This window comes from Electrona antarctica, assembly GCF_951216825.1.
Source record: "Electrona antarctica genome assembly, chromosome: 5".
In the NCBI taxonomy this organism is placed as follows: Eukaryota; Metazoa; Chordata; class Actinopteri; order Myctophiformes; family Myctophidae; genus Electrona; species Electrona antarctica.
In genome coordinates this window covers 58371468-58394932 of record NC_136810.1, presented here as the reverse complement: position 1 = coordinate 58394932, position 23465 = coordinate 58371468, and the positions used below count along the sequence as shown (strand labels likewise).

At 42.2% G+C, this 23465-nt stretch overlaps 3 protein-coding genes across 3 annotated transcripts in view; all 3 read left to right on the top strand.

Moving 5' to 3' along the window:
• Positions 1–47: 47 nt before the first annotated feature.
• On the top strand, positions 48–506 carry LOC306923155 (small ribosomal subunit protein uS13-like; the record flags this gene model as incomplete). The annotated part of the gene is made up of 1 exon (XM_079501183.1): positions 48–506. One exon carries the CDS (start codon positions 48–50, stop codon positions 504–506), a length of 459 nt encoding a protein of 152 aa, XP_079357309.1.
• Positions 507–9019: 8513 nt separating this feature from the next.
• On the top strand, positions 9020–13139 carry LOC306923157 (uncharacterized protein). The gene is made up of 2 exons (XM_079501185.1): positions 9020–9041; positions 11997–13139. The coding sequence occupies exon 2, from the start codon at positions 12090–12092 to the stop codon at positions 13101–13103; it is 1014 nt and encodes a 337-aa protein (XP_079357311.1). The 5' UTR covers positions 9020–9041; positions 11997–12089; the 3' UTR covers positions 13104–13139.
• A 3537-nt stretch (positions 13140–16676) lies between these two features.
• ankrd27 (ankyrin repeat domain 27 (VPS9 domain)) overlaps positions 16677–23465 on the top strand; it is a 62671-nt gene continuing 55882 nt past the window's right edge. The window contains exon 1 of the mRNA XM_079501708.1: positions 16677–16784. The gene's annotated coding sequence lies outside the window, so the exon portion shown is untranslated. The remainder of the gene's footprint in view (positions 16785–23465) is intronic.

Genomic DNA, 23465 nt, shown 5'->3' with positions numbered 1-23465 from the left:
CACTCGAGAACCTCCGACTTGGCACCGACGCAGTCTGCATTCCAAGCATGTCTCTGGTCGCCCCTGACAACTTCCAGCACATTCTCCGCGTGCTGAACACGAACATCGACGGCAGGGAGAAGGTCGCCCTCGCCATCACTGCCATCAAGGGCGTCGGAAAGGGTTACGCCCACGAGGTCCTGGCGAGGGCCAACGTGGACCCGGGCAGGCGGGCCGGGGAGCTCACCGAGGAGGAGGTGGAGAGGGTGGTGGGCGTGATGCAGAACCCGCGCCAGTACAGGATCCCGGACTGGTCCCTCAACCGGCAGAAGGACCTGAAGGACGGCACCCACAGCCAGGCCGTGTCCAGCGGAGTGGACAACAAGCTGAGAGAGGACGTGGAGACCCTGAAGAGGACCAGAGCCCACCGCGGCCTGCGGCACCACTGGGGGCTGCGTGTCCGCGGCCAGCACACCAAGACCACCGGGCGCCGCGGGCGCACGGTGGGCGTGTCCAAGAAGAAGTGAAGAGTGCACCACACCTTTTCCCTCAAACCGATTTTTCTCAATAAAAGCTACAGGCTACGAGAGCTTTTATTGTTATTCTTCCGGTTTGGAGGAAAAGGAAGTTCTGTTTGATTGTTCCTGCCTGATGACTACAAAACAATACTACAACATGACGTAACGATATCATCCGTTCCAGACCGGTTCACACAGCACTTTTGGAACAGAGACCAGGCTTTCCTCCGAGGTGGAAAGCCTGGTGAGGCGAGGTTACGGTCGGCGTGTCCAAGAAGAAGTGAAGACCACGCGGGCGAGTCGGGGCGACGGTGTTGCCAGATTGCATGCGGGCCCAAATGAAGCAACTGTCAATTTAACCACTTTGAACATTATGCATTGCCTATTTGAAAATAGCAGATCAACAAGATCTCCATGCAACGTGAAGTGATCCTTGTGTAGATTGTAGAACTGCTATTCTAATCTGATTTTGAATTATTATGATTTATTTATATTTACATTTTAACTATATACAAATCCTGTACACAACCATCTTATGCGCAATCACTGTTTTACAAGTTACGCTGAAAGCAAACACTTAGAAATAACATGCATTTTAAAACTGTTTTTAATATTTAATATCATATTGTCTATTATGTCCCTCAAACTTATATACCTGATATCTGATATAACCAGTCCTTGTCATTTCGTTCTGGACTTTGAAAGAAGTTTTAGCTGCAATACCACAATGTCCTGAGGTGGTGAATGGCAGACATTGTAAACAAAGTGGAAATGCAAATTTGGAACTGAAGACTGAAGAAGAGGAGGAAGTAGGGTGACATTGATGACATCACGATGAGGACAAAATCAGTTGAGCTGATCCTGAGAGCAATTTCCATTAAAGCACCCATATGATATGAAAGCCTGATTGTTCAACATTGGTTATTTGTGGGGATAGAAAACACATATGGGAGCCCCAAAAAACACAAAAGGAATTTTATGTTATAGGTCCTTTAAGGCTTAGGACTTGCTAACATATTTAACCTCTGTGCGTATGTTAATATGCAGCAAGACTCACTAATAGCACTAAGATGTGGTCAGGACCAAAATGTATCTTTGGTTCAACAGGACACGGAGGTACATGATGGGAACGAGATGCATTTAGGAAAAATGTAAATCAACATGACCAAAAAGTAAAAAAGTGGAAAAAAAAAGAAAGAAAGTTCACCCACTTAAAAAACTAATTCACCAACTTATTTTTCAGGGGCCTGTATACAGGTTTAATGTTTCTTTTGAGTTAAACAAACTGTCAAAAAACAAAATGCCATCGACAATGAAGGGAAATTTACGTAATCTTGTCCCTAACACAAACATTAAATAACATTGTTTTGTCCGTGTTTGTTTTACATCACCAGTACATCACCTAATCATAGATAGAGATGGACTTTAATATATTAGTGCCCCTCACTTCACACGGCTGTGATTTTCTTTTCTTTTCTTTCCCTTAAAAAAATACCTATTCCACATCCTAGCTGAACAAAATAACCAACACACGTCCCTTATAGGACTCAAGGCCCCCTGGAGGTCCGCGGACCCTGCTTTGAGAAACACTGTCCTGTATGTGTGACTGACATTGATTTGATTGATTGATTGATTGAAATATTTATTAACAGTTTGCAGAATTACAGTACATTTCAAGCACAAACTCAATACAAAGGCTGTTAACTGTGAGTGGACGACCCAATTAAGCATTACACTTGTTTACAATAGGGTCCACCATGTTCAATTCATCAAAACATTTAGAGACGTACAAATATTCACTTCTATATAGATTAATGATGCAGAGTGAAGTGTGTGACTAGGACTGTACTGTACAGTATAGACCAGGGGTGCCCATACTTTTTGACTTGAGAGCTACTTTCAAAATGACCAGCTCAACAAGATCTACCCAATGAAAACATTATAATACCATTGCTGAAAATGGCTTTGGAATAGCGGTGCTGGCATTATATTTAAGACAAATGCACTTGGAATGGGAAAGGGGATAAATGGAATAGGTAGGCCTAGAGTTGTTTTGTATTTCATTTGTAATCTACCGACATTTGTGCACAGCAACACTCTTGAAAACAAAGTATTGCATTATGGGTTTGAGCTGACAGGCCCTTTTTATGTCAGTCAATCAATCAATCAAGTCAATTTAATTCAAGTGGCAGATTTCAAAATTGTTTTTATATTTAAATTAAATATTCTTTAGGGGCATTCTTAAGGCACCAGCAAATTCACACTGGAGAGAAGCCCTATGGATGTGATCAGTGTGGACAAAACTTTTCTCAAATGGCACACCTCAAAAGCCACCAGAGAATTCACAATGGAGAGAAACCCTATGGATGTGATCAGTGTGGACAACACTTCTCCATGATGTCAAACCTTAAAAGCCACCAGGGAATTCACACTGGAGAGAAACCCTATGGATGTGATACATGTGGGCAACACTTCTCTGGAATGTCTAACCTGAAAAAACACCAGAGAATTCACACCGGAGAAAAACCCTATGGATGTGATCAGTGTGGGCAACACTTCTCCATTATGTCAAGCCTTAAAAGGCACCAGAGAATTCACACTGGAGAGAAACCATATGGATGTGATACATGTGGGCAACACTTCTCTGGAATGTCTAACCTGAAAAAACACCAGAGAATTCACACCGGAGAAAAACCCTATGGATGTGACGAGTGTGGACAATACTTCTCTAAAATGTCCAACCTTAAAAGCCACCAGATAATTCACACTGGAGAGAAACCCTATGGATGTGATACATGTGGGCAACACTTCCCTGGAATGTCTAACCTGAAAAAACACCAGAGAATTCACACCGGAGAAAAACCCTATGGATGTGATCAGTGTGGACAACACTTCTCCGTGATGTCAAGCCTTAAAAGCCACCAGAGAATTCACACCGGAGAAAAACCCTATGGATGTGATCAGTGTGGACAACACTTCTCCGTGATGTCAAGCCTTAAAAGCCACCAGAGAATTCACACTGGAGAGAAACCATATGGATGTGATCAGTGTGGAAAGAGTTTCACTACATCAAGCGCCCGGACATGCCATGAGCGCACACATATGAATGATACATCTGTTTAGTGTTAACAGTATGACAAGAGCTTCATGTTAGAAACACCAAGTTGATTAATTGCAAGCTTAACATACTGTTGACCTGTTCTTTTTTTAGTGGTATTTCTTATTCACCGTGTCAAGAGTTTTCAGAGACAATATTAGAACAGAAAAGTATGGTGGTGACTTGTGTTGGAGTCTGTTAGAGCCTATGTTTCTTCTGCCATTTTGCCCCCCCCCCCCCCTGCATCAATCCATCTACATAATTGCTTCATTGCATCTGATTTGTATTATTATTATGATACTGTTTAAAACTGTTATATTGTTTGCTGAATGTTACTTATTACTGTATTGTCTCTGAGGAACATGCCCCCCAACTGCAGCAGATTGAAATAAACACGTCTTGATATGCAATTTAATTTCCAATCTTATTATTTGTTTCATTGAAATTTGACCTGCAGATTTGCTGTAGGCCTAAATTAGATTTAGATGAGCTTTATCTCAGAGACTGTTCACAAGTTATACATTTTATTCAAAGAACTTTTTCCTTTCGGAAACTTCTAACAATAATAAACCTTGGACCACTAGAGAACAGAACATTTGTGCCCAAAACTAGTCTGGTGGAATTTTAAATGTGTGTGAGGAGTATCAAACCAAATTTGAGTTCTGGTCTGTGTTTTAATCCCTGGTGATGGTGGGCTATTTGAGAATGTAATATGATTGCTGAAATTACCATTAACACAGTAGGCCTACATGGATAATTCACCTCAAACTGCCCTAAACTACTGTCCATTGTCCATGTCCTGCTGACATTTACATGCATATGGTAACTATTCCTGTCCTTGAGTGTGAATGGGACTGTCTCTACTGTCTCTTGTTATTCATTGTGGATCCATTGAGCATATCTGGGGGGAGTAGGGAGGGTGGAGGACAGTATGTTAGACTGTGATTGGTGTGAGATGGTCCCAAACAAGTGCTCTGATTTGCCTGTGGATTGTGAGGTAAGACTCCACAAATCCCATATGACATGGGTTTTGTGACACTGTTTTGCCTGTTTTCACTGCATCTTAAAATGCAACACAATGTTCAAAGTTCTGGTTGGGTGGGTGAAAATGTATGTCATGAAGTCCATAGACTTGGCTGGCAAAAGAAAGAAAGAAAGAAAGAAAGAAAGAAAGAAAGAAAGAAAGAGCCTACATATAGGGACATTCTTTGTCATCATGCCAGTCATGAAGCAGTACAGCCACCCTGTCCCAACAACTCACAACGAACCTCAGCAACCACAAGCACACATAAACTACTACTATTACTGATCTGCCTCAGCCTGCTTATTGTGGTGAGTGATGATGAATGATGGATCATTGATATGATATGATATGATATGATATGATATGATATGATACTTTATTGTCAGTTCACACTGAATTTTGTCTTGCGACCCAGCAGTGGTTGGTTAAGTCTCCGTGTACAGTGTATGGTGTCTACCAGATACCACATACTGTAGATGTGAAGGCTGCTGGTGTTAGTGTACGATTTATGAAGACTGTGTTCTCAGTGTTGAGTCTTAGTCTAGTAGCCAGAATGTGAACCCGGACATGTTAGAAATGTTTAGTATGGGTCCCCACTCCCCAGCATGTAGAAACTGCCGGATGCTAACTTGCATATGTTGAGCAATTTTCATAATTGGCATAATATCTGACCATACCATTAACAACTTATAAGGAAAACAAGTCTAAATGTCATCATGCTTTATGTAGCATGTGACATGTCATGTGATCTACCTGCACAGCCTTTGTGATCTACTAGTAGATCGCAATCTACCTTTTGGGCACCCCTGGTATAGACTCATGGTCTCATGGTCGCAGGCAACGCATTTCCTAGGCGGAGACAGCGGGTGCGTTGGGAAATGCGCCCTGAACGCACTGGTGTGCTCTCTTGCCGTTCGTTTATTCAGTGCACTCGGTGCGTTGTCGTTCGAACATCCAGTGCACTGCACATCGGGTGTGCCGAGTGCCCGCACTGAGCGACCCTACCCCGAAGCTGGGGTCGTCCGGTGTGAATGCGTCACAGCTGTGGTCGTTCGTAAATAAGGCACACTGAACGCACTCTGTGACGTCACCGTCCACCACATTCCCGGTGCGCATTTCCGAACGCACCCAACATATCTGCGGTGTAAACCAGGGGTTCTCAACGTTTTTGGCCGGGGACCCCCGAAAATGCTTTGGCAACGTCTCGGGACCCCCGCCCCGCCCCCTCCCGACCCCCAATATAAATTGACTGCTACAATAATCTTAAACCATTTTGGGCGGGAACCCCTTTTGGTGTTTTAAGCATTGTTATAATTTAGCTATTTAAAAATAGCAGATCTACAAGCTCATAGCGCGCCACCGAGTGGCGCGCTACGAGCTTGTAGGTCTGCTATTTTTGAAAAATCGTGAAATTATTTTTTAAAAAAGATTTTTTTTTTCTTTTTTTTGTGGCCTCCTGGTGGCGCTATAATAGGCCAATGTGAAAAGGGTGCCATTTCTTCTTACGCCTTGGATGGCAATTGGATGTTTTGAGGCATTTTTTTCCCAAAAATGGGTTTTGCAAAAATCCACCAATCCTGCAAAATTTGAAAGCCAATGTTAGCCAATTAGGATGGAATATGGACAGATCCGTCTTGAACACATGAGTCATGACTATAGAGATACTGTGTAACAATTTGCGGGATTTTTTCATTCATAGAATCTGGAGGAGTAATATAAAAAAAATGTGTTTTATAAAAAGTCGGCCTCCTGGTAGCGCTACAGGCAGTTCTGGAAAATTTGTGGAAGAGGTTCATCGTTTGCATCCAGGGAGTGTGTGTGCAAAATTTGGCATCGACCGGGTTTTTTTAAGGATGCTATTATACAGATTGGCTACAAATGTAAACTACTTCTGCAATAATTGACAATCGCCATATATGGAGAAGGCGGTGCTTTCTGTACCCGTGATCTGTATCCTGAAGCACTTGTAGAGTTTTCCGAGTTCCAAGCACATCCACTATTGTTTGTGTTCAAGAATGTGTGTGTGTGTGTGTGTGTGTGTGTGTGTGTGTGTGTGTGTGTGTGTGTGTACATGTGTGTGTGTACATGTGTGTGTGTGTGTGTGTGTGTGTGCGTGCGTGCGTGCGTGCGTGCGTGTGTGTGTGTGTGTGTGTGTGTGTGTGTGTGTGTGTGTGTGTGTGGACTTCCTTTACAAAGGATCAGGCAATTTCAAGAAACGCCCACACGTGTGTGTGTGTGTGTGTGTGTGTGTGTGTGTGTGTGTGCGTGCGTGCGTGCGTGCGTGCGTGCGTGCGTGCGTGCGTGCGTGCGTGCGTGCGTGCGTGCGTGCGTGCGTGCGTGAACTATTGAAAAATGGATATCCTACTCAAGTAAAACAATAAGGTACACTTAAGTACAGTTATTGAGTGTAGATGTACTTAGTTTGAAACACTGTAGCACTTTGAGATTTGCAAGAATGTCAAGTTAGCGTTATAAATCAAATGTATTATTATTAGTTCCCCCGTATACATAATCAGTTGTATGTGACTGTGTGTGTGCGTGGGGAGGGGAGGGGAGGAGAGGGGGGCCCCCTCCCCTCCCCACGCACACACACACACACAGGGGGGCATTTCTTGTAAATGGCCTGATCTGCTGTAAAGCGCATTCATGCAGCCAGGGGCGCGCACACAAGAACTCTGGCACACGCCACAGGCAGGCAAGCAGCCAGGGCAGGGCAGGCACAAACACAGCTGCTCACTATTAGCCGGGGAGCCAGTCACCCAAAATTGGACAGGACCTGTGATGTCATGCCGTACTTTTTATGTGTGTTTGCCCCTCCTATATACAGGTTTAATGTTTGTCTTTAGCAGTGGTGGAAAAAGTACTCAATTGTTTTACTTAAGTAAAAGCACCAATACTGCAATTTAGAGTTTAATTTAAAGTACAAAAGTATCGGCATCAAAATGTACTGAAAGTACTAAAAGTAAAAGTGTTCATATTGCAGAATGTCCCATTTCACAAGTTCAAAATGTGTAAAAAAAATCTATTGAAAATAGCCGATCTACAAGCTCACAATGCGTCGAGTTGCGACACATTGTGAGCTTGTAGATTGTAGATTTTCAAATGGCCGAAATGTATAGGGTTGAAGTGATTAAAGGGGCATTCCACTCATTTTCAACATTAATGTACCTTAGAGCTGTTGTGTGGAAATAATAAAAAAAGTTCCCCCATTCTGTGTTTCCTAGAACTAGAGGTCTGAAAAAAATCATTAACATGGTGAAACACATCTTGATGACATCATCAAGATGTGTTTCACCATGTTAATGATTTTTTTCATAATTACAGTTCTAGGAAACACAAAATGGGGGGACGTTTTTATTATTTCCACACAACAGCTCTAAGGTATATTAATGACATAGTAAAATGTTGAAAATGGGTGGTTTTCCTCTTGTTTTCTAATCAAAATTTAAATCGCCAAAGTAACTAGTAACTAACGTTTTCAAGGAGTGAATGGCCATTTCCGCGATGTTTCCGGCAGAGCAGGCCTCTCATTCTGTGGACCCTAATGACCAAGTGAATAGAAAAAATCACACCCGTGTGAACTGAGTGGTGCACGGTCTTATATAGCCTGATCAGCTGTGGTCTGACGTAATGTCAGTGACCATAGTAACCATGCTAATTTTTTTGGGTACACGGGTACAGACAAAGCTGGTTGTTGGAGTGGTTTGCACCACTCAAAAAACACAAAAAAAAAGTATGGCATGACATATCACTGGTTAAACCCTATAGAGGGTATGCGCGTGACATCATCGTACCTGGAAGTTATGCGAGAACGCCCACTGAGTGGCAAAAAACTACTTTCTGGCCTTGCCAGCCCATTCATCCAAACAGAAAAGTCCTGTCTGATTGCATTAAACTATGTGAAACTCACTAGCATTGCAGCTGTACGAAAAGCTTGAATTATCCTTTCTATCTGCAAAGTTTTTGTTTCATAAAAGTCCACCATAGAAACGTTATGAGCTACTTTCTGTCAAGAAACGCCCTGCATTTGATTATGTCAGAGTTTGGAAGTGTTTGTTTTCAATAACACAACATTTTGCTGCCTCCTGCATTATGTGACATTTAGAAACAGGTGTTACGCAGGACGGTTGAGTGATTTCCAACGAGTGCTTCCAAACTCCAACACTCCATGCTGCTCAATGTTTTGCCACTCAGTCTAGATGAGGGGGGCGTGTCCTGATGGGAAAAGCATGCATGTGCGTACTCTCTATTCCTTGAGCTTTTGGGCCTGTGGCTCCCCGGCTATATGAGCTGAGAGAAGGGAGGAGTGGCTATATGAGCTGAGAGAAGGGAGGAGTGGCTATATGAGCTTGCCAGACTTTAAGAGGAGCGCTGTCAACTCTGTGCTGGTTCAGACAGTCTGGAACACCGACATAATAACACAGTAAGTCACTTTACCTCTCTCTCATCATAATACAGTCTGTTGTTCTCTATAGCAATAGTTCTCAAAGTGGGACTGATAAGTAAAATATGATAAGAAAAATACTTTTTTAAATATTACTCGATAACCATGAGGAATCCAATGAATCAATGAATATTACCTTTAAACTATAGTAAGAATCAGGAAGATATGAGTACACTGTCCCTTTAGTTACCAAGGCAGATAATACTTTTTTTTTTTTAAAGAACCCCAAATATGGTAATTTAGAGAACTAATCCAAAGGTTAGATAATTTAGTGAAGGTTCTTCAATTAGAGAATACAAGTATTGTGACTGAGATTCAGAAATGACATCGCATATAAGTTTGGTTACAAAAAATAGTTCTGAAGCATTGTCCATGGCTTTACCCATTTTGGGTGGGAACCCCTTTTGGTTTTAGCATTATGTTATGCTTTAGCTATTGAAAAATAGCAGATCTACAAGCTCATAGCGCGCCACCGAGTGGCGCGCTATGAGCTTGTAGGTCTGCAATCATTAACATGGTGAAACACATCTTGATGACATCATCGAGATGTGTTTCACCATGTTAATGATTTTTTTCAGACCTCTAGTTATAGGAAACACAGAATGGGGGAACTTTTTATTATTTCCACACAACAGCTCTAAGGTACATTAATGACATAGTAACGATTGACATAGCTTTTTCAGAAAACTGTCATGATGTAGAAGACATTTATAGAATCTGATCTCAGGTCAAAATGGGTTAAAGGTAAGCTATGGCCATCAGGTCACGCCATGCTGGAGTGACCGAGTGTGAGTGAGCGAGTGGCCGAGATCTTTGGGTATTGGAATTTGGCTTATGAGAGCGATATGAGCCTTGCTTCCCTTCACCCAGTTCTATGACCTCTTCTCACAGTCAGAGATGTTTTTCAGGCGATATACTGTAGGCCTTTTACTTTTTTACTTTATTTTGTTTATTTGGACAGGACAATGCATATTAATGGACGTCACACATGGACGTAAATACACCGGATATAGCACAGTTGCTAATTTTCATCCGCAGTCCTCGCAGGAAACACAAAACGGAAAAAACAGACAGTCAAACAGTGGAATACATTTACATAACATTACATAGGGAACACAGCATTAAAAAAAAATACACCTAAAATAATCACGAATGGTTGCAGCTTTGGTTTTCAAGCAACCATTTTTTCAGATTGCATTTAAAAGAGGGAAATGTAGCACAATCCCTTTATACGCAGAGGAAGGCCATTCCATGCTACACAACCCTGTACTGAGAGGACATTTTGGCCGAATGTTGTTTCCCGGTGCGGCACTTAATTCGCAGTCTCCTCGAGTGGTGGCTCTGGTACTGATTCCCCTATCGGGCTTTCGTTTAATGAATTCACATGAATTCACAAAGATAATTTAATTTATTAAGTTTGTTTTGACACTGTTTGTTTTACTGTCATCATCAGTACATCACCTTACCTAATCTATACCGAATTCCCTCCTCGATGTTGTATGATGATGATACAGAATCACACGGGTGTGATTCTTGTTGTTTGCATAGTATTAAATGATTCGTGGCTCCCCTTTTTTGTAACAACAACACGGCTATCATGGCAACACATGGCCACGCTATCTTAAATGGCAGCTGTGAGAGGACTAGAAAGGGAGAATGCAAGGTCACTGCTGTAGAGAACTCAGATTAAAGGACAACTTTAGTTTTTTTCAGGTTCATGTTTTCAAGGTTCATGTTTTAGGTTGTTATTAGAGAAAGTAAAAGATGAGTGTTATTTTTCTTTCATTTGCTGCTTTCTTTCGTTTTAGGGATTTTCGCTGTTTTTGACAGGGGGGCGGGGGCATTCGAGCATGGGGCTAAATAGTAAATATGTATTTCTTTACAACATTTTATAGCGAGTTTTTTTTTAAATTATTTACTATAGTCCTACTATAGTCCAATAAATTACATCTGGCCACAAAAGATCACAGGATCTACTGAATGTGAAGGTAGCCTACTGGGGGGAAGCCACACTGTGTGTCAAAGGCTCAATATGTCAGTTTGACACATTCAGTAGATCCCGTGATCTTTTGTGGCCAGATGTAATTTCTTGGACTATAGTAGGACTATAGTAAATAATAAAAAAATAAATTGCTATAACATTTGGTAAAGAAATACATATTTAGCCCCATGCTCGAATGCCCCCGCCCCCTGTCAAAAACTGCTAAAATCCCTAAAATTAAAAAAGAAATACACTCCTCTTTTACTTTCTCAACCTAAAACATGAACCTTGGTTGAAAAAAACTAAAGTTGTCCTTTAAGGTCTAGTATTGTGTTGAGCTATGGCCATCAAGAACATGAAATCAACGTGACATGATGACATCAAATAGGGGTGGAATGGAAACAACATACTGTAGTCACAAACTATCACAAAATAGGCTACTGGAGTAAAATGATTAGGGATGAAACCAGACATATTTGATATGACATGGAGAAACATGGGACTGTTTAAACAAAACATCCATTAGGGACTACTGTAGTTGCTCCATTACATGCTGTTTTTTTTTCTTCCTGAGCCTTTGGACTTTGGAAACAGTCTAAACTCTAAAGGCAGAAGCTCTCAAAGTATAACAACAACGCAGTCAGTGCACTTAGGTGTGTGTGCGTGTGTGTGTGTGTGTGTGTGTGTGTGTGTGTGTGTGTGTGTGTGTGTGTGTGCTTTTTTTCAAGAGGCCATTTACAAGAAATTCACAAGAAACAAGAAAGAACTGGAAAATCAGCCTATTCGTGAGTTTTCGGGTGCATTTACATTAAGTTGTGCGAAATGAGACACAAGTTCTATGGGCGTCTGGTTAGCGTTGCAGTGTCAGACACATTACTGTATGTGTACACTGAATTAAAAGTGCATGCACTCAGTCTTTTTGGACCCTAATTGTTTCAACTTCTTCCATCAAGGTTGCTCCTCATAGTCTTCATCTTCATTTGGACCGGGGCTTGTTGAGGAGAGACTGACAGGAGCAGGCCAGAGGATCCAGAGGAGCCTCAAAGATGTCATTTCTTAGCTTTCTCTCCGACGTCTGCGATAGCATCCCCGTCGTCGGTCACGTCAAAGGAGTCATCCACGACATCGCCGGAGACGACGACGCGGCCAGGAGATCCTACGTGTCCGCCACCAGAAGCACCATGGTGCTGGGAGGCGGGGCGGTGGGGAGCCTGCTCGGCCCCGCGGGAGCCGCCGTGGCGGCCATGTACGCCGGGGCCCTGACGGACACGGTGGCGTCTGCCGTGACCAAGGAACCGGTGGGAATCTACAGGAACATCCAGAGACTCGGAGACGCAGAGGACGTGGGAGACGTGATCGTGGGCGTGGGGAGAATGGGCCTGGGCCTCGGCTTGGACGCCATGGGCGGGGTTTCGATCGGGGCGGCGACCGCGTCCATCGCACAGGGGTCGACAAAACAGCTGCTGACATCGGCATCGAAAACGGCATTGAAGCTCGGTGCGGGAGGACAAGCGGTCAAGCATGGTGCAGTCGGGGTGGGCACGCAAATGCTGAATCGGGATCATCGTAGTAGTAGTAGTAGTAGTGGTGCCCCAGATAATGATCCTAGCGATGACCTCAGTGACGTCAGTGACCTCAGTGATGACGAAGAGGAGAAAAGAAAGAAAAAACTTTTGAACGATGCAGAACTAAAAGGATATATCTATGTGTTCGTAGGCGAGGACGGATCGATCAAAATCGGCATGACCAACAGAGACATATTGAAAAGACTTGATGAACACAAGAGAAAGGATAAGATACAACAAAACTCTTATATTATGGTGTATAGGCTAGGTGGGTATGTGAGATGGGCAGAGACAACGATCCTCAATGACGTGAGCATAAAGCGTGCGAGTCTTGAATCGGCGGCAGGGCGCAGAACCGAAAATCTGGACAGCCGGATGATCGGATGGGAGGAGGTTAATGTCATCATTGAACGAGTCTGTGGGCAAACCTACAGGTATGAGGAAAAGAGACGGTATTATCACAAGACAAAAAAAGATATGATAGTGCGCCGGTAGCACTTTACCACCGAGTGGCGCGCTGCGAGCTTGTAGGTCTGCTATTTTTGAAAAATCGTGAAAATACGGCACAAATCTTTGATTATATATATTCTTTCAGAAGACTTTTTTTTTGAATTTCGACATCAGGCCTAAATGGGTTAACGTAATTGTAATTAATATTAATTAAGCTCTAATAAGACACTTCCCATTACTTGAATGACGTCACACACAAAGCCACACAGAAATTATGGCCCTGAGAAGTGTACTTTCTGTCGCAGTACATTTGCACATATACGATACATGCAATTTGGCCTCTGTATTTACCAGGGGTGGAAATAGTACTCAAAAGTAAAAGTATAAATATTGCATTGTAGATGTACTCAGAAGTAAGAGTGCCGTATTCAAAATGTACTAGAAGTACAAAAGTATCTGCATCAAAATGTACTTAAAGTACTAAAAGTAATGGTACTCATATTGCAGCTATTTTCAAATGGCCTCTCTCTACAACAGACTCCAGTGAACAGTGGTGGAAAAAGTACTCAATTGTTTTACTTAAGTAAAAGTACCAATACTGCAATTTAGAACTACTTCGTTACAAGTAAAAGTACGGAATTGAAAATGTACAAAAGTATCGGCATCAAAATATACTTAAAGCACTAAAAGTAAAAGTACTCATTGTGCAGAATGTGCCATTTCACAAGTTCAAAATGTGTACAAAATATATTGAAAATAGCAGATCTACAAGCTCACAATGTGGAGCAGGTCCCCCCCCCCCCCCCCCCCGCCCTGCACGATTAAAACTGTAACTGACCCTGTCACAATTACATGGTCTTCCTTTGTCTTCCATGCTTCCATGGCTTATTTGTGCATATTGTTCTTATTGCTTATTGTCTTATAACTTGGTCCCGCCTTGTCGCTGCCTGCAGCTATATGAATAATGTATTCATTGTTATTGTATATTATGCTGTTTAGTTAGTATTTCCTCTGCTGTGTTTATATTTTGAGATTGGATTCTATTCTATCTATACTGTAATCTGATATTGCCATGCCTTTTAACACAAGACGATGTGTGAAGCATTACACATTTGTAATGTACAGTAGGCCTACTGTTCTTAAATTCAGTAATCACATTACAAATACCAATCAACAATTATGTCATTACTGTCTCTGCATAAGTTATTCTGTATGTGTTAGGAAGCCTTAAAGAGGGAGTGCCACAATATTTCTATTTTTCCAGTTTTTCATGTGTCTATGACGTGACAGTACTTCATTAGACACCCTGGAGTCGTTTTTATGTGCAATGGTGTATTAACTTTGTATTTAGGGTTTCTTCCTGGAAGCTGAACCCTTGACAGTCAAACGGGGCAATGAAATAAACAGTAATGGCCTGGGCCATGGCTCAGTGGTCCAGGCACCTTGGCTGGTAATCCAGTCTGGCAGTGTGCCGCGGGTTCGACTCCCGATCCCAACGGCATGTCTTCCCCCCATCTCTCTCCCCATTTCCTGTCAGCCTACTGTCTGTCCCTCCATAAAATATATAAAATAAAGGCAAAAGCCACAAAAAAAAACATTAAAAAAAAGAAAACAGTAATATAGTGACATCACACTATCAGCCCCTCCCCTAACCCCTCCCCCTTTATCATACAACTACAGCTGTGGGTGCGGCTTCAGTTCAGGTGGATCACCACCCAGTGCACCCACCAGGCAAACCAGGCATACTTAATGAACTGGTGGGCGTGCCCACAAAAAAAACACATATTAACAAATACTGTACACTTTTTTGAAAAAATTATACCTCCTTATATAACAATAATTAAGACCTGATCATGTTTTAGGGTGGAAAAAAATCACGGCACTCCATCTTTAAGTATAAAAACTCTTATATTTCATATTGATGTATTGTGGCTTAAATTTGAGGCCTACTACCAGTATTGCCTGTATGTTCTTGCCACTATAGTCTTCTGACTAGCATTTTGCTCTGGGCTGTATGGTTAATATAGACCGACTTTGCTGTGAGCTTTGTGGAGGGAATAAAAGCATAAAAGAAAGAACAATGTGTTTCCAATGTGCTTATTAGGATAAGGATTTGTGCTGATGATTTGTGTGAGCACTGGGAAATGAGCTTGTGGGAGGATAAGAGGATAGAGGAAGTGGATGGTAAATGGTGCATTTATATAGCGCCTTTATCCAAGGCGCTTTACATATAGATTGTGCATTACATTCACCCATTCACACACATTCATACACCGATGGCGGCGGAAACCATGCAAGGCACACCATTACCTGCACATCGGGAGCAATTAGGGGTTTAGTACTGTCTTGCTCAAGGACACTTCGACACTAACTCTGGGGGAGCCCGGGTTCGAACTGGCAACACACACGCACACACGCACTCACACACACACACACTCACACACTAATATAGAAGTGTATATTTGTACGTCTCTAAATATTCGGATGAATTGAAAATGGTGGACCCTGTAGTAAACAAGTGTAATGCTTTATCAGTGTGTCGTCCACAGTCTTTGTATTGAGTCGTGCCTTCATGTGAAATGTATCCATATTCTGCAAACTGTTAATACATTTTCAATCAATCAATCAATCAATCAATCAATCAATCAATCAATCAATCAATCAATCAATCAATCAATAAAACTCACTCATCCCCAGTACAGAGAATGTCGATGCTCCATACTCACCAGCAGGTGGAGTCATGCACCAACATGGAATTAAGCAGAATGGGAAGCTTATGAAAGTGTCTATTAACTGAAATCAGGGTTGTTTTTGGCAGCAAATTTAGATTTTAGTTTTAGTCATAGTCTCTTCAATGGTTTTCATTTAGTTTCAGTCACATTTTTGTCACCTGGAATGTTTTAGTGTTTAGTCTAAGTTTTAGTCGACTAAATGTCAGAAGATTTTTGTCGACTGAATCTACAGGTGATTTAGTCGACTACAATGTATTTTGGTGGGCCTTGATGCCGTCGTAATGACTGTTTTTACACTTGCTGAAAATAGCAGATCTACAAGCTCACAACGCGTCGCAGCGCGACACGTTGTGAGCTCTGACACTGGTCTGACACATTGTATAATAGTCGTTCAGATTTAATCAATTGGTGAGTTTGTGGTGTTTGCATGGAGATACATTATTAATTGAATAATTCAAGTAATTACTATATTATTAAATTAATCAGCCACTCATCATATTGTCACTTACTTACTCAGTTTGATTCCCTTTTTTTTTTGCCATGCAGAGGTCTTAAGATTTATTTAATTTGAGCTGAACACATTCTCCTGAAACCTCTGGTATCTGGCAACCCTGTGAGACCTCCTGTGCTCACACTGTACTGTACTGTACTGTACTGTACTGTACTGTACTGTACTGTACTGTACTGTACTGTACTGTACTGTACTGTACTGTACTGTACTGTACTGTACTGATTCTGCTGACTGTAACCTCTGGTATCTGGCAACCCGACCATTGTGCTGACTAGACTGGGGACTTCTTTTTTTCTGGTATCTGGCAACCCCTGTACACACAAGAGGAAAACCCTGAGCTGATGATCGATGTGATCAATGGAGCCGACAGACAGACAGACAGACAGTCACAGACAGACAGACAGAGAGACATCTACAACAATGCTGCTGCTTAACCTGGATGATCTGACTCACTTTGGGACTATAACTTGTTGTTAAAAGCAGGTAAATACATTTTTAAGATTGATATTAAAATGCCACACAGCTTGTTGACTCACTGCATGTTGTGGTTTTGTAAAGTCACATTATATTAGAGTGCACTGACAGACACAGATCTGACGAGAAGATTATAGGAACCCAAGCAGGTTGCTGCTGCTAGCTGGTCATGCTAACTTGTAGCTACACTGACATATGGGTGTGTGGTGGTGGTGGTGGTGGTGTGTGTGTGTGTGTGTGTGTGTGTGTGTAATGTTGTTACAGTTACATTGTTTCACTTTGATCAAAAACACATCAAACACAGCATCGCCATTATTAATTATTAGCTGAGCTGTCATTTGTTTTTGTTGTGGTCTGAATGGTAAAGTACAGTTAGCCTGGCTAAATGAAGGGGGGTTGTAGAACGGTGTTGCACGGGGAAATACATAAATAAATAAAGAACAGATCTACAAGCTGTCAACGCGTCTCGGACAGGACGCGTTGACAGCTTGTAGATCTGTTCTTTTTTTTTTAGCCGGGGTGACGCTCGCGAGAAATGTAACTGTACTGTATGAAATAAATGTCACAAAAACCAGGCGTTGATGCTGGATAGATGTTTGTGTATAGGGATGTGATCTATCTATCTATCTATCTATCTATCTGTCTGTCTGTCTGTCTGTCTGTCTGTCTGTCTGTCTGTCTGTCTGTCTGTCTGTCTGTGTCTGTCTGTCTGTCTGTCTGTCTGTCTATCTCTCTAGTATCTATCTATCTATCTATCTATCTATCTATCTATCTATCTATCTATCTATCTATCTATCTTCTCTCTCTCTCTCTCTCTCTCTATCTACTCTCTCTCTCTCTCTCTCTCTCTATCTATCTATCTATCTATCTATCTATCTATCTATCTATCTATCTATCTATCTATCTATCTATCTATCTATCTATCTATCTATCTATCTGTGAATCACTGAATCAATGAAGCTATGTGTCTGTCTGTCTGTCTGTCTGTCTGTTGCTAGTAGATGAAGTGATATATAAAGTACACACACACACACACACATGGGTAAAGTATTGTTTATTTTAAGCCTTGTACTGAGCACCAAATATCTGACAGCACGTGTTAACACCAGTAACCATTCCTATAGGAATGACTACCTTAGGTATGTTCTTTTTTATTTTTACATGATTTTGTCATATTGTTGGCAATGCGTGAGTAGTTGTGGGCTACCTGCCCAGTCCATGATGTGCATCACAAGAATAATTCTAGTGATAATTCAAAGTGACAGTATGACACAATGCTTCCCTGTTACAGCAAGTGAATTATGTCATTATGGGCATTTGGTCCGCTGTGACATCGTGCTACAGCCTGCCAGAGATGTGTCATTGCTGATCATGGGTTTATTTTTCAGACATGCATGTATTATGTCTAGTGATGCACCGAATATTTGGCCGCAGAAAATATTCGGCAGAAAATATTCGGCAGAAAATGTCTAAAAATGCGTTTTCTGCCCTATTCGGTTTCGGCCCGAATAGGCAGAAAATATATCACCGAATAGTGTATGCAATGAATGCATTCAAAAGAGCTGATTAAATGTTTTATGGACCCATAATAGTGATTATTATTTAAGGTACGTTTTGCCATAACCATTTATTTTGCCATAATCAGGTAGTAAAAATTCGGATATTCGGTATTCGGTTCTCGGCCAACTGTTTCCTATATTCGGTATTCGGTTTCGGCCAAGAATTTCCCTTTCGGTGCATCCCTAGTATTGTCCACAGCATTGGTTTTCAAAGTGGGGTCCGGGAGTCGGGGACCCCCCCCCCCCAGCTGAGGGGGTTCCCAAGAAGGACGGGTGGTTTTGATCAATCTATGTTTAACGACATTACAGTGGATTTCTATTGAGGAACTATAAGGCGCGATAAAATAAAAAAAAAGAAAACATATCAAATATCATTCTACATGTTGAATAGAGCAACTTAAAGACTGTCTGTCTGATGTGCATGCACAGAAGCCTGAGTAGACGTTACAAGACTTGTGTTAGGGAAGTGAAATACCCCTAAAATAAACCATGGTGGTTTTGCTATAGTCAAGTATGGTGTTGACTTGAGGGCCTTTCTGTGTGGAGTACGTTTGCATGTTGTCCTCCCCGTGTCCCCTATAGGTAGTGGTACCCTCACAAAACACATGCAGTAGTCCTGGTCTCTAATACAGCCTCCCCCTGGTCAGCCGGGGCGCCTGATGGAGGGGAAAAGAAATGGTTGGATTGGAAATTATTAACGCGTTCCTTCCACATGCTATGGCCAACCGGGGAAACTTCCCCCTGTCAGGTGAAAAGAAGCGGCCGCCTGCTCACTCCTCATGCATTGAAGGAAGCTCAGTTCGGGGCTCTGGGCTCTCCCAGGTTGGCAGAGGGAGGGTAGCGCCCAGCATTACAGTTTAGGCAACTGGCACCGGGTGAAAATGGGTTACAAAAATTGTGGGATAAAGAAATAAAAAGTCTGGTGTTGAGGAATTTTAACTTAGCCCATTTTTTGGCAGGAACCCCTTTTGGTGTTTTACTTTTAAGCATTATGCTATACTTTAGCTATTGAAAAATAGCACCGAGTGCCGCGCTATATGAGCTTGTAGGTCTGCTATTTTTGAAAAATCGTGAAAATGTGGTGCAAATCTTTGAATATATATTCTTTCAGAGCCAACTCATATCATATCATAACTCATATCTTTGCTTCTGGGTGGGGGTCACTGGAACGACATTTTCAGATGGGGGTCGGCGGCCAATTACATTATAATCTTGGGGGTCCTTGACATGAAAATGTTTGAGAACGACTGACATGGGGTTTTTCAGCAAACAGTTAAAGACATGCCAGTGGCTGGTGCATTGTGTACACACACACACACACACACACACACACACACACACACACACACACACACACACACACACACACACACACACACACACACACACGTGACATCCCCTGTAAAGTGTGGATTTCTGCTGCTGTTGTTTTGGACTGTCATTTCTGACTGAGTGCAGCATGCTCCTTTTTAGTTAGAGACTTGACGCGTCGCAAATAAATACTTGCCGTCATGTCTCCCCGACTGTTCAAGAAGCCGTCTCTCATTTTTCCACGGCCGCCATGACATAGCACTCAGTTTTCAGCTTAAAAATGAGTGGGGGGGTGGAATGGAAATTCCATTGGCTCCAGAAAATGTGCCGTGAGCCTGAGGATCACGAGTGAGAGGAGAGGTTCTCTCTCTCCGGTTGGGTTTCTCAAGGCCCAGTAGACCAGGCCAGTCACATGGCACATTCTTAAAGCGTTTTCTGATGCTGAGCAGACTGCAGAGATGAACTGTCGTGTGGTCGGTGTGTGTGTGTGTGTGTGTGTGTGTGTGTGACGTTCTTCTCACCACGCTTAGCTTTACCATAATATACTGCAGCTCAGTCAGTGTGAGGAGAAGGTATTTTTCTGCTGTCTGCTGCCACAGAGCTCTGGAAACTCTTTGGCAGTGCTGCTGCGAGGCATGACTGACATGACGATACACCTTTGACCGCGCGCAGGTCAAACAAGTATAGTACGTAAGTATAAATGGTCACAGATGATAGAGACTTGTTGATGTGGCCTCTTCTTGAACGCTTGGATGGAAGCCACAGGTTTGATACAGGACAGCAATGGCATACCTTTTATTTAAGGGGGTGTAACTGAAATGTTTTTTTTTTTAACCCATTTTGACCTGAGATCAGATTCTAAAAATGTCTTCTACATCCTGACAGTTTTCCGAAAAAGCTATGTTTCTATGTCTGTCGTTCTTCGATTTTTCAAAAATAGCAGACCTACAAGCTCGTAGCGCCAGTGGCGCGCTATGAGCTCGTAGCGCGCCACTCGGTGGTGCGCTATGAGCTTGTAGATCTGCTATTTTTCAATAGCTAAAGCATACCATAATAGTAACACCAAAAGGGGTTAAACAGAAAATACATTTTCAGGTCTGGATACCAACTTCACCAAATCAGGAGAGAGGGGATTGATTGAGTGAAATTGGAATTCCACCTGCATTAATTTTTAGTATAGTAAAGAGCTGACGAGATGTAACGGGGAGATGGTGTTACTGAACACTTTAGCAATGATTTACTGTCGCACAAAAAAAAGTTTTAATGAACTAAAGATACGTTGAGAGTTACTACAAGACGGATTACAAACTATATTTATGATCAATGTCCAGTAAATAGTTTTATGTGATTCAACGTTTTAAGTAATGTTGGCCACATATTTGTATGACCGGGCCAAATCAAATGCCTTTATTATGTGTTACATCTTTTCTCAAACCAGTTAATTAACACATTTTGTGCCCAAGACGTCTGTGGGTATTACCGCACGTGCATAGCCCAAGACGTCTGTGGACGTCTTTGAAAAAAAAAATATATATATATATATATATATATATTCTCGCCATTGAGAATGCATTTGGCGTTTAAATTAAATAACTCAGAAACTATAAAACATTTCAAAGTAAAAAGTTCCAGCATGTGTCTCCACAGTCGGCTGAATTATAAAAAATGTGAATGTTTTTTCTAGGTGAAAGTGATTTTTGGCAGTTTTGCGTGGGCTCTCAATGTGTTAGGAATTAGCATCTTGTCATGCAACAATGGATAGCCTTTCTTCTACAAGCTTCATATTGTGTGTTGTTTAATGTTTAGGTTATATTCTTTCCATTCGTCTTTGTACCATTTTCACAGAAACATCCTGTGTCACAACAGTGGCAACACCAGTAGTTTTATGACTGTCACAGTCACCCCTTCCTCTCGTCGCCCTGACGATTCTTTCGTTTTGAATCCGTTTTAGCTAATTTCATTTCCTGTGGAACTTAAAAGGGAAACTAAGGCAATTTTAAACTTGAATCCCCTTTATTTCTTGGATATGAGGATACATACATAATGAAAAAATACCCTATGTCTTCTGTGTGTTTCTCTGCACGATGTTGACATTGTGATATGATGACGGGGCACATATCTCTCTCTCTGTTGTGCTGCACAGCTGTCTCTGTGAGATAGTTAATCGGACGCAAACGGCTGTCTTCCTTCCTACTGCATGTTGCTCCAGCGCTACTCTGAGATGCTCTACGATATTGACATTTTGTCTTCTGCGCAAGACAAGATGATGTTGTTCTTGCCTAAATATAAGTCGCTCTGGATTAAGAGCGTATGCCTAAATTGTAAATTGTTGTCTGCACCTTCATTTACCCATATTGGGGCGGGAACCCCTTTTGGTGTTTATATATAGCATTATGTTATACTTTAGCTATTGAAAAATAGCAGATCTACAAGCTCATAGCGCGGCACCGAGTGCCGCGCTACGAGCTTGTAGGTCTACTATTTTAGAAAAATCGTGAAAATGTAGCACAAATCTTTGAATATATTCTTTCAGACTTCAGAGCGAACGTTTTTAACTAAAATCTTTGCTTCTGGGGAGGTCCCTGGAACAACATATTTTCAGATGGGGGGGCGGAGGCATATTACATATACTGTTTGGGGTCCTTGACGTGAAATATTGAGCACCACTGATACAGAAACATGAGGTTTTTCAGAAAACTGTCGGGATTTTGAAGACATTTTTTAAGGCCAAAATGGGTTAAAACCTGAGCTAACCATCACCTAGCTACAGTAGCTATGATTGAATCAACACAACACACTCACTTAACCACTTTTTTCCCTCCTTTTTGTAATGTTTATTTACCCAGGGTAGGTACTGTATGCTTAGCACAAGTTCCCTTTTTTTTTAGCAACGCCCTGCTTCACACACACACACACACACACACACACACACACACACACACACACACAAAAACCTGGGAATTGACCAGTTGTTGAAGCCATTTGGACATTTACGTTATGATTTATGATTATTTTTTTTGCTATGAATTATGCCTGATGAAATATGAAATGGTATTATGAAATCTTTCATCCATCCATCTTCAACCGCTTATCTGTAGTCAGGTCGCGGGGGCAACAGCTCCACCAGAGTGCTCCAGACTTCCCTCTCCAGAGCAACATTAGTGACTTCTTCCTGGGGGGATCACGAGGCGTTCCAAGGCCAGTGAGTCGATGTTTTTCCTCCAACTGCGCCTTGGTCTGCCCCCCCGGGGTCTCCTCCCAGTGGGACGTGATCCTTGGTCTGCCCCGGGGCCTCCTCCCAGTGGGACGTGATCCTTGGTCTGCCCCGGGGCCTCCTCCCAGTGGGACGTGCCTCGAGGACCTCCCTAGGGAGACACCCGAGAGATATCCTAAGTTCCTAACCAGATGCCCGAACCACCTAAGCTGGCTCCTGTCCAGGCGAAGGAGCAGCGGTTCTACTCCGAGTCTCTCTGGCTCCTGTCCAGGCGAAGGAGCAGCGGTTCTACTCCGAGTCTCTCTCGCGTGACTGAAATATTTTATGCTTATTTTGTTTGTTATTGCCGCTATTGGTAATATGATGATCATTTGATTATGGTGATGTGATGTGACGTTTGCTTGTGTGTGTGTTGTCACACTGTGACGAGACGGGGGACTGCAGGTGATCCCAAAAGGAAACCAGAGCGGCAGGGCAAACTTATTTTTTTTTATCCCACGATTTTTCAACCGATTTTTTTCCCCCAGTGTCAATTATCTAATGTAATCCTGGGCGCTGCACTTCCTCTGCCAAACTGAGGGGGGCAGCGGACTGACCTCATGCTTC

What these genes read in the sequence shown, in the direction of transcription:
- LOC306923157 (XM_079501185.1), top strand. Translation starts at nt 12,090, where the DNA reads ATGTCATTTCTTAGCTTTCTCTCCGACGTCTGCGATAGCATCCCCGTC.